Here is a 13,404-nt window from a genome sequence, read left to right as displayed (position 1 = left end):
ACCCACGACATGGAGTCAGCAGAAGCAGCCACCACTCCTCTACTCCTCTCCACTACCATCGATGGAAGAACGGGTCCTCCATCACACCACCGTCCTCCATCGGATTGGGTCAGCCGTGGACCAGATGATGGAGAGGATGGATCGATGGGAGAGGAGTGGTCTCCTCCCTTCACCTCCTGCTCACCCGACGAGTCCACCTCCTCCATTCCCTTCCTCATCTGGATCTGGGGCACTGCGTCTTACGCCTCCGAGGGAGTACGATGGAGCAGCGGCAGGGTGCCAGGGATTTCTATTACAACTAGAGTTATACCTGGCGACCGTGAGGCCGACTCCCTCGAGGGAGGAGAGTGTGAGCCTCCTCATCTCCTCATCTCCTGCCTGACGGGTCGAGCATTGGAGTGGGCCAACGCTGTTTGGAATGGACCAGACTCATTGAGGAATAACTACCCTGAGTTCACCCACCGTTTCAGGGCCGTATTCGTTCACCCCCCAGAAGGACGAGCGGCGGGTGAATGACTGTTTCACCTCAGACAGGAGATGAGGAGCGCGCAAGACTGCACTAGAGTTCCGGACCTTTGCTGCTAGGGCTGGGTGGAACGACAGGGCCCTAATGGACCACTACAGGTGTAGCCTGCAGGAGGACGTCCGCAGGGAGCTAGCGTGTCGGGATACTACACTCTCCCTAGATGAACTCATCGACATGTCTATACGACTGGACAATCTGCTGACTGCCCACGGGTGTTCAGAAAGGGTCCTGTCAGTTCCATCTCCTAGCCTGCCTGCGCCCATTCCTATGGAGCTTGGGGGAACCGCGTTAAGGGGAACTGGAGGTTGGGCGCCTCTCCTGCACCAATTGTGGTCGACGAGGACACATGGCCGACCGGTGCTGGGAGGGTCCCTCTGGGAGTCGAAAAGGCAGGCAGAACACTCCTCGTTCATCCCAGGTGAGTCAGCACCACACTCACCCAGAATCCTCTGTTGGTCACATGTTTGTCTTAATTTTTTTTCTTCCTTTTGCTCCCTTTTCCCAGCATAAGGCGCTAGTCGATTCAGGCGCAGCTGGGAACTTTATGGATAGCGGACTCGCCCTTAAGTTGGGAAGTCCGCTGGTACCGTTAGATTCCCCTTTTTCCGTGCACTCCTTAGATAGCCGACCATTAGGGTCAGGGCTGGTCAGGGAGGCCACGGTGCCACTGGACATGGTAACGCAGGGGAATCATAAGGAACAAATTAGTTTCTTTCTTATCGATTCACCTGCGTTTCCAGTGGTGCTGGGGGTGCCCTGGCTAGCCAGTCACAATCCCAAGATTTTGTGGAAACGGGATTCTCCAGGGATGGTCAGAGGAGTGTTCAGGTAGGTGTCTGGGTGTTTCCATCGGTGCCACGTCGGTGGAGAGTCCAGACCAGGTTTCCACTGTGCGCATTCCCCCTGAGTATGCTGATTTGGCTCTCGCCTTCTGTAAGAAGAAGGCGACTAAATGACCACCTCATCGACAGGGGGATTGTGCGATAGACCTCCAGGGTAACGCTGTGCTTCCCAAGAGTCACGTGTACCCATTGTCCCAGGAGGAGACGTTGGCTATGGAGACATATGTCACGGAATCTCTGGGGCAGGGGTACATTCGGCCCTCCATTTCACCCGTCTCCTCAAGTTTCTTTTTCGTGAAGAAAAAGGGGGGAGGTTTGCATCTGTGCAATGATTATAGAGGTCTCAATTCCATTACAGTGGGGGTCAGTTACCCGCTACCTCTCATTGCTACGGCGGTGGAATCATTTCACGGAGCGCGTTTTTTCCCGAAACTGGATCTCAGGAGCGCGTATAATCTGGTGCGTATTCGGAAGGGAGACGAGTGGAAAACCGCATTTAGTACCACATCGGGCCACTATGAGTACCTCGTCATGCCGTATGGGTTGAAGAATGCTCCAGCCGTCTTTCAATCTTTTGTCGATGAGATTCTCAGGGACCTGCACAGGCAGGGAGTGATTGTGTATATCGACGATATCTTGATTTACTCCTCCACACGCGCTGAGCATGTCTCTAGTGCACAAGGTGCTTGGTAGACTGCTGGAGCATGATCTATACGTCAAGGCTGAGAAGTGTGAGTTCTTCAAAAGAGCCGTCTCCTTCCTGGGTTATCTCATTTCCACCTCAGGGATGGTGATGGAGTGTGACCGCATTAATGCCGTGCGTAATTGGCCGACTCCAACCACGGTGAAGGAAGTGCAGCGGTTTTTGGGTTTTGCCAATTACTACCGGAGGTTCATCCGGGGTTTTGGCCAGGTGGTGGCTCCCATTACCTCACTATTGAAGGGTGGACCGGTGCGTTTACGGTGGTCAACAGAGGCGGACAGAGCCTTCAACCAGTTGAAGGTGCTGTTCACTGATGCGCCCGTGTTGGCGCACCCGGACCCCTCTTTGCCGTTCATAGTGGAGGTGGATGCATCCGAGGCTGGGGTGGGTGCCATTCTATCACAGCGCTCGGGTATGCCACCGAAACTCCGCCCCTGCGCTTTCTTCTCTAGGAAGCTCAGTCCGGCGGAGCGGAACTATGATGTGGGGGACCGTGAGTTGTTAGCTGTGGTCAAGGCTCTGACCGTGTGGAGACATTGGCTTGAGGGGCTAGACACCCTTTTCTCATCTGGACTGACCACCGGAACCTGGAGTATATCCGGGCAGCCCGGAGACTGAATCCGCGTCAGGCACGGTGGGCCATGTTTTTCACCCGATTTCAGTTCAGGATTTCATATAGACCAGGCTCCATGAACACCAGGCTGACGCGCTGTCCCGCCTCTATGACACTGACGATAGACCCATCGATCCTACTCCCATCCTTCCAGCTTCTAAGCTGGTAGCACCAGTGGTATGGGAGGTGGACGCGGACATTGAGCGGGCGTTACAGATGGAGCCTGCGCCTTCTAATTTTCCTACAGGTCGTAAGTACGTTCCGCTTGGTGTCCGTGATCAATTGATTCGATGGGCTCATACGCTACCCTCGTCTGGTCATCCTGGGGTGGCGAGGACAGTGCAAGGCCTTAGGGGGAGGTACTGGTGGGCCACCTTGGCTAAGGAAGTGAGGTTTTATGTCTCTTCCTGTTCGGTATGCGCCCAGAGCAAGGCTCCTAGGCACCTTCCTAGAGGGAAGTTACAACCCCTCCCCGTTCCACAAAGGCCGTGGTCTCACCTGTCGGTGGACTTTCTTACCGATCTTCCTCCGTCTCAGGGGAATACCACAGTTCTGGTAGTTGTGGATCGGTTTTCTAAATCCTGCCGTCTCCTCCCGTTGCCCGGTGTCCCTACGGCCCTACAGACTGCGGAGGCTCTATTCACCCATGTCTTCCGGCATTACAGTGTGCCGGAGGACATCGTCTCTGATCGGGGTCCCCAGTTCACATCCCGTGTATGGAGGGCGTTTATGGAGCGTCAGGGGGTCTCGGTCAGCTTGACCTCCGGTTATCACCCCGAGAGCAATGGGCAGGTGGAGAGTGAACCAGAAGGTGGGTAGGTTTCTGCGGTCGTACTGCCAGGACCGGCCAGGTGAGTAGTCGAGGTACTTACCATGGGCTGAGTTGGCGCAAAACTCACTCCGCCACTCATCCACTAACATATCGCCTTTCACTACAGGCAGTTCAGAGCCTCCGGCGATGATCCACGGTCTGTTCCTCCGGCGACACAGAAGCGGGGGGATCAGCAGGCGGAGTGGGGGCTACGCCCCGAACCAGAGCCGCCGCCAAGAATAGATGCCCACCCAGACCCTCCCCTATAGGTTCAGGTTTGCTGCCGGGAGTCCGCACCTTTGAGGGGGGGTACTGTCACGCCCTGACCTGAGAGAGACGGTTTATTTCTTTATTTTGTTAGGTCAGGTTGTGGGGTGGGCATTCTATGTTTTGTATTTCTTTGTTTTGGGCCGAGTATGGTTCCTAATCAGAGGCAAATGTCTATCGTTGTCTCTGATTAGGAATCATACTTAGGCAGCCTTTTCCCACCTGTGTTTGTGGGTAGTTGTTTTCTGTTTAGTTTTCTGTACCTGACAGAAGTGTGCGCTTTCGTTTTCCCTTTGTTATTTTTGTTCGAGTGTTTGTTTGATTCTAATAAAAGATCATGAACACCTGCCACGCTACATCTTGGTCCCCTCTCTACGACAGTCGTTACAATCAGTTTGGGCTTCTTATGGTCAATTTGCAGTCTACAAATTATTTGTTAATATGTTCCGACCCCCTGACCAGCCGCACAAGAAAAAATTGTCCCGTGCTGAATCAAGTTAATGATCACTGCCCTGTGAAAACAGAGTGATGAAGCATCGCATTATTTTGTTACACAGCTTGTACATTTAATTTACACACTTGATCATGATTAGTTACTGGCATTGGACATTTGACAATATACATGAGAGATATAAGATGAACATGTAAAAAACAAGAGACAAGGTGAAAAGGTGGATGGAACATATCTAATATAACAGATAGTGTATGTGGTGATAATGAAAACAAACACAGCATACGGTCTTCAGTGGTTTATTACACAACAGGATAGAGGGGTCTTTCTGGGGTGGGTTAAGAGGTATGACAGAAGCATATTGGAGGCAGATAGATGTTGTGACACAGGAGAGGAATTGTTCTGTCCTTCCAGGTTAAGGACTCGACCAAGGTCTTCTCTCAGTCAGTAACTGCTGTGCTGCTGCTGCCCTATGCTGGAGAGGAAGAGAAACATTCAGTCATAAGTTCCGTGGTGACGTTTCCCCTATGTACAGATCTAGGATCCGCTTCCCCTCCCCCAACGCATAACCTTAACCAATAGTAGGAAACATTATGAAACTGACCCGAGATCAGCGTCTAGCCTCTCTAGGGTAGGGGGCAGTATTTGCACGGCCGGATAAAAAACGTACCCGATTTAATCTGGTTATTATTACTGCCCAGAAATGAGAATATGCATATAATTATTGGCTTTGGATAGAAAACACCCTAAAGTTTCTAAAACTGTTTGAATGGTGTCTGTGAGTATAACAGAACTCATATGGCAGGCAAAAACCTGAGAAGATTCCTTACAGGAAGTGGCCTCTCTGACCATTTCTTGGGCTTCTACACTCTCTTTATTGAAAACTGAGGATCTCTGCTGTAACATGACACTTCTTATGGCTCCCATAGGCTCTCAGAAGGCGGCAAAACGCTGAATGATGTCTTTGCAGGCCCTGGCTGAAAACAGTAGCGCATTTGGATAGTGGTCGATCAGAGAACCATGAGACTGAGGCGCGTGCACGAGGCAACACCATGTTTTTATTTTTTCGTCTTTGAACTAAAACAGGGTTTCCCGGTCGGAATATTATCGCTTTTTTTACGAGAAAAATCGCATAAAAATGTATTTTAAACAGCGGTTAACATGCTTCAAAGTACGTTAATGGGATATTTCGATTTTTTTTTTGTCACGAAACGCGTCGGGCGCGTCACCCTTCGTCACCCTTCGGATAGTGTCTTGAACGCACGAACAAAACAGAGGATATTTGAACATAACTATGGATTATTTTGAACCAAACCAACATTTGTTATTGAAGTAGAAGTCCTGGGAGTGCATTCTAACGAAGAACAGCAAAGGTAATCACATTTTTCTAATAGTAAATCGGAGTTTGGTGAGGGCCAAACTTGGTGGGTGTCAAATTAGCTAGCCGTGATGGCTGGGCTATCTACTCAGAATATTGCAAAATGTGCTTTTGCCGAAAAGCTATTTTAAAATCGGACATAGCGATTGCATAAAGGAGTTCTGTATCTATAATTCTTAAAATAATTGTTATGTTTTTTGTGAACGTTTATCGTGAGTAATTTTGTAAATTCACCGGATGTTTGCGGTGGGTATGCTAGTTCTGAACGTCACATGCTAATGTAAAAAGCTGGTTTTTGATATAAATATGAACTTGATTGAACAAAACATGCATGTATTGTATAACATAATGTCCTAGGATTGTCATCTGATGAAGATCATCAAAGGTTAGTGCTGCATTTAGCTGTGGTTTGGGTTTATGTGACATTATATGCTAGCTTGAAAAATGGGTGTCTGATTATTTCTGGCTGGGTACTCTGCTGACATAATCTAATGTTTTGCTTTCGTTGTAAAGCCTTTTTGAAATCGGACAGTGTGGTTAGATTAACGAGAGTCTTGTCTTTAAAATTGTGTAAAATAGTCATATGTTTGAGAAATTGAAGTAATAGCATTTCTAAGGTATTTGAATAACGCGCCACGGGATTCCACTGGCTGTTGAGTAGGTGGGACGATTTCGTCCCACATACCCTAGAGAGGCTAGGGGCAACTTCATCCTAAACCCAGTCACACTCAATACTGTAATGTTATCGATACACTGATAACAATGAGGTTAGCTGGTCACAATGTGATGATAAAGTTTTACATGCAGCAAAGTAAAAAGACTAAAAAGTATTTGTGTGGTTAAAGGGCGACTTTGGGCACGAAAAACTGTCCATCTCCACCTCTTTTTGATTTGATTCGTTCTACATTTTCAAACAGAAATGGGCTGTGCCTTTGGTGGTTCATGTATGTGTCAATGCGCGCCTCGACCGACATAGCTAGTTCATTAGCTAAGCTAGGCAATTTAGCTACCCAGTAACTCTAACAGTATGTAAAAAATAAAATAAAATAAATCTTCCAGTATGTGTTGACGTCATTTCACAGGATTTGTTTTTGGACGGATGCTGTAGAGATCGGTGAGAAATTGCACTTCTGTAGCCAAATTCAACAATTATGTTTTGTTTTTAAGCATTAAATGACCTGGTATGATGGTGCATTGATCAGTTATACAGTTGAAATCCGGTATTTGTGCGTTTTTTGCCCAAAGTCGACCTTTAAAGAGTGATGTTTTGTCCACATAGTAATGTGGTGTTGTCTGTATCTTTGTTGAGAGATCAGCATCATCTGGTACAACAGACAGACGAGACACCAACACTGACCTGTGTGGTCACCTGTAGAGCTAGTGAGCTGTAGAACACATTATCATCTGGTTCTGCTGACTACAGAGGAGGAACAGGGAGAGAGGTGAACAGGGACAGTTCTGTCGTGATATAATGTACCAGGACATTGACATTTATAATGGTGATACTGAGAACATGTTTACTAAACAATCAACCAATCCATACTTTTATTAAAGTACCTCAATATGAAGCTGTGGCTAGAATACATTGAGATGAACAACAGCAGCCTTCCTGTGTGTGAGCTGTCTGAATAAGACAACCACGATGGGAATAATAATAATAATAGGAATAACCACAGTGGGAATAATAATATCGAATGATAACAATAATAATAATAATAACCACAGTGGGAATAATAATAATAATGATAACAATAATAACCACAATGGGAATAATAATAGCTGTGCTTTGGCAAGGTGGGTGGGGTTATATCCTGCCTGTTTGGCCCTGTCCGGGGGTTTCATCGGATGGGGCCACAGTGTCTCCTGACCCCTCCTGTCTCAGCCTCCAGTATTTATGCTGCAGTAGTTTATGTGTCGGGGGGCTAGGGTCAGTCTGTTACATCTGGAGTATTTCTCTTGTCTTATCCGGTGTCCTGTGTGAATTTAAATATGCTCTCTCTAATTCTCTCTTCCTTTCTTTCTTTCTCTCTCTCGGAGGACCTGAGCCCTAGGACCATGCCTCAGGACTACCTGGCAAGATGACTCCTTGCTGTCCCCAGTCCACCTGGCCGTGCTGCTGCTCCAGTTTCAACTGTTCTGCCTGCGGCTATGGAACCCTGACCTGTTCTCCGGATGTGCTACCTGTCCCAGATCTGCTGTCCCAGACCTGTTGGAACCCTGACCTGTTCACCGGACGTGCTACCTGTCCCAGACCTGCTGTCCCAGACCTGCTGGAACACTGACCTGTTCACCGGACGTGCTACCTGTCCCAGACCTGCTGTTTTCAACTCTCTTGAGACAGCAGGAGCAGTAGAGATACTCTCAAAGATCGGCTATGAAAAAGCCAACTGACACTTACTCTTGAGTTGCTGACTTGTTGCACCCTCGACAACTACTATGATTATTATTATTTGACCATGCTGGTCATTTATAAACATTTGAACATCTTGGCCATGTGCTGTTATAATCTCCCCCTGGCACAGCCAGAAGAGGACTGGCCACCCCTCATAGCCTGGTTCCTCTCTAGGTTTCTTCCTAGGTTTTGGCCTTTCTAGGGAGTTTTTCCTAGCCACCGTGCTTCTACACCTGCATTGCTTGCTATTTGGGGTTTTAGGCTGGGTTTCTGTACAGCACTTTGAGATATCAGCTGATGTAAGAAGGGCTATATAAATACATTTGATTTGATTTAGTAATAATAATACAAGTAATAATAGCAATAATAATACTAGTAATATTAGTATTAATAATAATAACAGTATGAATAGTGCTAGAAATAACAGTGATAATAATACTAGTAATAATAGCAATAACAATAATAGTGATAGTAATAATAGTAATAATAATACTAGTAATATTAGTATTGATAATACTTATAGCAGCAGTAATAATAATACTAGTAATAATTATAATAATTATAATAATAATAATAGTAGTAATAATACTAGTATATCAGTAATAATAACAAGAATAATAATTAACAGTAATAATAGTAAAATTGTTACTAGTAATAACAGTAATAGTAACAATAGTAATAATACTAGTAATAATAGTAATACTAATAACAGTAGTAATAATAATATTAGTAATAATAATACTAGTAATACCAGTAATAATACCACCAGTAATAACAGTACTAATAATAATAGCAATAATAATAATAGTAATATTAGTAATAATAATAAGTAATACTAGTAATAATTATAATAGTAATAATACTACTAGTAATATTAGTAATACTACTACTACTACTACCACTAATAACAATAGTAGTAATAATACTAGTAGTAATAATAATAATAATAATAGTAATAGTATTAAAGTAATAGTAATAATAATAATAATAATAATAATAACCACAGTGGGAATAAATCTGTAGACTATTATGTGTCAGATGTGTTTTGTCCTTTTCTCATCGATGAAACAATAAAAAAAAATGTATAAAAAAAAGTAAAATAAATTCTATTAGATCATTCTTACCTTGGTCTGTAACTTTTGCTGGGTCTTCCTCTTTAGAACGACAGTACTGTACGTTACATCATCGTTGTCAGGAAATCGGTCCTGCTGGTACAGAGACACACACCGACTCATACTGTATGGAAATGACTATATCAAGAATAGAAAGGCACATACATGTATGATTGAAAAGACAAGATGAGCGTAGTCTACCGCTGAGGTGATTATTGGCTGGTTCTCGGCTTTATTGTCTTCTGAAATAGAGAGGGAGATATTAATGTCCCCTGAGTTACAATGGACACAGTTACATTTCATGTCACATCAACACCACCTGTCTCCTCAGAGCTAAATGAAAGTGTACTGTACGTACATGCCATAATGTGTGCACAATTCATTCTATTGTATATTCCAACATGAATATATTGTCATATATAAAAATAAAAAATTAACGTACTGTGCTTTCTCCACATCTTCCATGCCACTAGGATACCAGCTGTCACCACCACCAACATGCCCAGAGAGATGAGTAGGACTTTCACATCTATGGGCCTGATGGATGGCATACTGTATAAGAACTTTAAAATAGATCATTATGAATTTATAATTTGTGAAAAAGTAATAATTAGTTGTTTGCAGCTATTCACGTGTGGATCTTCACCATGCAATTAAAGATATGATATTATTACTATTGAGATTATTACTATACAAATAAGGTTTATAAGGTTTCGACAGTGTGTGGGTCTCTATCTCTTCCAGTATTCTTATTCTGATTCCTACGCACCTGGAACAGACACTTTTCAGTAGTAAGGACCTTAGAGTGCAGACTGCCTCTGATCATATAAAAGTACAACTTAATAATGCAAATTAGAGACTGAGAATAACACCAACATTGCTGCTACTTCTCACAAGGAAACCACAGAGATGCTCTTCTACCCAAGAGGAAATGGTAAGCAATGTTGGTTAAATCAATGTTGTTTCAACGTAATTTCTCAACGTATTGTGGAGTGGAATCTATGTAGAAAATACATTGGGTTTGAAAAAAGTCATCAACCAGTACTGTTTTCAGCTCATTTCAACAAACGTTAAAAACATTGAAATTAGGGTCAAACGTGAATTTAAATACATTGACTTAACTTGACTAGCAGGTTGTTACATCAATCTATTTTCAACATAATCATCAGAACTATGTTTGTTGGAATTGCGTAGAAAATATTCGACTGGGGGGTTGAAATTATGTTGAATTGTAGATTTGATAAGACATATTTTATTTAACCTTGTTTCAATGTTGATAGTAAAATGGTATGTTCAATTATCATGGAGTAGAGTTCTTGGTCTAAACAAATTTGGAGTAGAGTTCTTGGTCTAAACAAATTGTTAAACTTTTTATTTATGCTATTAACCTAAATAAAGAGGTGGCGCAGCGGTCTAAGGCACTGCATCTCAGTGCTAGAGACATCACTACAGACCCTGGTTTGATCCCGGGCTGTATCACAAACGGCCGTGCTTGGGAGTCCCATAGGGCTGCGCACAATTGGCCCAGCGTCGTCCGGGTTAGGGGAGGGTTTGACTGGGGTAGGCCGTCATTATAAAATAAGAATTTGTTCTTAACTGACTTGCCTAGTTAATTAAATTACAATGTGAAGCCACAGTCAAACAATTCCTGCCTAAACAGTGACTCCTACTCCAACTAGCCTACCTTCCAGATGCTTTTCTCTTTGTACCCTGCTTAGCTTTGGAAACAAGCTGTGTTCAACTCAGCTAAACTGTCACGTCAACACATTGATCAGTTTCCACACTCATTTGCATAGACTACCAACATTTTATTTAACTATGCAAGTCAGTTATTAAGAACAAATTCTTATTTTCAATGAGCCTGCCTTGTTCAGGGGCAGAACGACAGATATGTACCTTGTCAGCTTGGGGATTTGAACTTGCAACGTTTCAGTTACTACCCCAACACTCTAACCACTAAGCTACCCTGCCGCCCCAGGTAACATGAAATAGTTGAAAGTAACTCCTCTAACTTTTCTTACACAAGCTGTATGTGAAGGTAAATTCAGAGTGAGGTTGGGTTTATGTAGGCTACATTGACATCTGATTAGCCCAACAACAAACACCATAATTTCAATGTGAAGCTAGGTATGCTATCCTTCGTCCATGGTTGATTGTATCTTTGGAAGTTTAGAAACTTGAAGAGATAATATGATTACTGTTGAAATGACGTTCATTTTATGAGTGGAACATGACCTTGCAAATGAGAGAGTGAAAATAACACCAACATTGCTGCTACTTCTCACAAGGCAACCACAGAGATGTTCTAACCAAGAGGACGTGATAACAGTCTCTATATGCATTTAGGGAGGGTGTTTGGTTAGCGTTAACTGTTGTAGTGTATGATGGAATTGTAATGTTTCTCTGTGTTCATAGTATCTAACAATATGTGGGATAATACAGCTGAATGAGTGATAATAACCTCTGGTGGACTTCCTCCATGTTCCCCTCAGCTCCTTGACTTGTGTTGTCATTCTGAACAGGCTCAGCAGTTGGAGAGGCAGAGGGTTGTTGAGTGGTTGGATCTTGGGTTGCTGTGAGGTAAAACAACAATATCATCAATGAAGTTAATGGTATACCACGTAGTCAGGTTGTATAGCAACATCACATTCATAGTTAATATTACAATTAGTTCCAGATGATACCAGTGGATAAAACAAAGTGAATCATATTGATCATAAAGTATGTGATTGATCTACTAACTTGAGGTCATCTTAGAGCTTCTCTGTGTTGCAGTTTGTTGACTGACAGTGATGTGAACAGGCATCTCTAGTTCTCCCACTCTACACCAATACCAGTCAGTGTTCTCCATCTTCAGTCCACTCATAGTCACTGTTAAGACTTTTCTGTTGTTGGCATCACTAGTCCGCATTAATCTCACTGATGTTCCATGAAAAGTCCCAGAATACCCCCTCACACAATCACCACCCATCCTGCACCACTTCATATCTCCAGAGGTACTATAGTAACAACGGACAGTGACACTCCCTCCTTCTACTCCAGTCACTTCCTGTTGGTCCACATAGAGTTCTGGAGTACCTGAACCCAGGTAAAAAACAAGAATTCAGAGAAGAAAAAAGTGCTTTTACAACAGGCTCCTTACAAATTCCTTAAAGCTACAGTCTGTGATTGGTACATCTATTTTTGGTATTTTAAATTCATAATAATTATATATAGCCATCGATTCTTGAAGAATGTAACTTGCATCACAAGCTTAGTTCTGTTACTCCATCATGACACAAAATATAATCTCGTTTTACCTACATGCTTTGTCTAGAAATTATTCATTCTACTTTGCTAGATGCAAGAAGTGAAGGGATCGTACCTGGAGTGACAGATAGGTAGAACCATTGTATCCTGATATCTGGTCCTCTATTGATCTCCACAACACACCTGTAATTCTCAGAATCCTCTGGCTCCAGGTCAGTCATGGTCACAGTGAAGATTCTCTTGTTGATGTCATCAGAGATTGAGTTTTTACCACTGCTCTTAGGATAGTCAGTGCGTACTACATAAGAACATACATCCCAACCTAATCCTTTACACCAGTATTTCACATGGTTGATGTGATTCAGATCATAGCTACATGGGAAGGTGATGGAGCCTCCTGTCTTCACAGACACATGCCTCCCTGTGGACATATCAACACAAAACACATTTAAATTAGAGTTAACATTTAATAGAATCTTTACAGAGGGAATATGTAAAAATCACATTGCTCCAACACTTTTAAACAGCTTGTTCATGATTGAGATTGATTATACAGTGTTTAAAGTGAATTGACTGAGGGGACTTCACCCTTAATTCATAGAAATGTTACCCTTACCTGCTGAGAGTCTGTAGAAGATGAGGAGGAGGAGGAGGAGGAGGGAGAGATGAAGAGCCATGAGAGTTACGTTAAATGCCTGTTACGTTAAATGGGCCTGAGCACAAATGTGTGTCAAGGACCAAGGTACCAGCGAGAACTACTACTTCCTAGTGTTCACAGAACTCTCTTCCTGCTTCTGTTTGTGTGTACATTCAACAATAACACTCTCTGTCTCTCTCCACCTGCTATACAGGAAATGTACAGCAAAAGTGTGAAAGTTACATTAGCTCAGAATGCTGCAAGTTTCAGTTACAATCTTTCCATGACGTCATGTTAAATACTGAGCTATACATTCTATTATTGGCTCCAATACTCCAAACTACTTCAGATACATCAGAATTTCTCACTCAAACTCACAGAGCACAGAGCTCACATCATGTTGTGACAAATGATCTTGAGAAC

General features: G+C 43.4%; 1 protein-coding gene across 4 annotated transcripts; it reads right to left on the bottom strand.

Annotated features, from left to right (window-relative positions):
* Positions 1-4,496: 4,496 nt before the first annotated feature.
* Positions 4,497-13,171, bottom strand: clm7 (CMRF35-like molecule 7). Of its 4 annotated transcripts, none has more exons than XM_014155151.2 (9): positions 12,961-13,171; positions 12,460-12,765; positions 11,838-12,173; positions 11,557-11,668; positions 9,538-9,632; positions 9,297-9,337; positions 9,108-9,191; positions 6,949-7,008; positions 4,497-4,688 (listed from the first exon to the last, which is right to left on the bottom strand). In XM_014155151.2, the coding sequence occupies exons 1-9, from the start codon at positions 13,019-13,021 to the stop codon at positions 4,629-4,631; spliced, it is 1,155 nt and encodes a 384-aa protein (XP_014010626.1). In that variant the 5' UTR covers positions 13,022-13,171; the 3' UTR covers positions 4,497-4,628.
* Positions 13,172-13,404: the final 233 nt, after the last annotated feature.

Source organism: Salmo salar, chromosome ssa18, assembly GCF_905237065.1.
Source record: "Salmo salar chromosome ssa18, Ssal_v3.1, whole genome shotgun sequence".
Classification (NCBI taxonomy): Eukaryota; Metazoa; Chordata; class Actinopteri; order Salmoniformes; family Salmonidae; genus Salmo; species Salmo salar.
Note: the sequence above shows the minus strand (reverse complement) of the source record. Positions and strands in the feature narration are given on the sequence as shown.

Coding starts and splice junctions, on each gene's coding strand:
- clm7 (XM_014155151.2), bottom strand. CDS start 13,021: ATGGCTCTTCATCTCTCCCTCCTCCTCCTCCTCCTCCTCATCTTCTAC. Junction 12,766..12,960: donor CTTCTACAGACTCTCAGCAG/GTAAGGGTAACA, acceptor ATATGTCCACAG/GGAGGCATGTGTCTGTGAAG. Junction 9,633..11,556: donor ATGGAGGAAGTCCACCAGAG/GTTATTATCACT, acceptor GCCATCCATCAG/GCCCATAGATGTGAAAGTCC.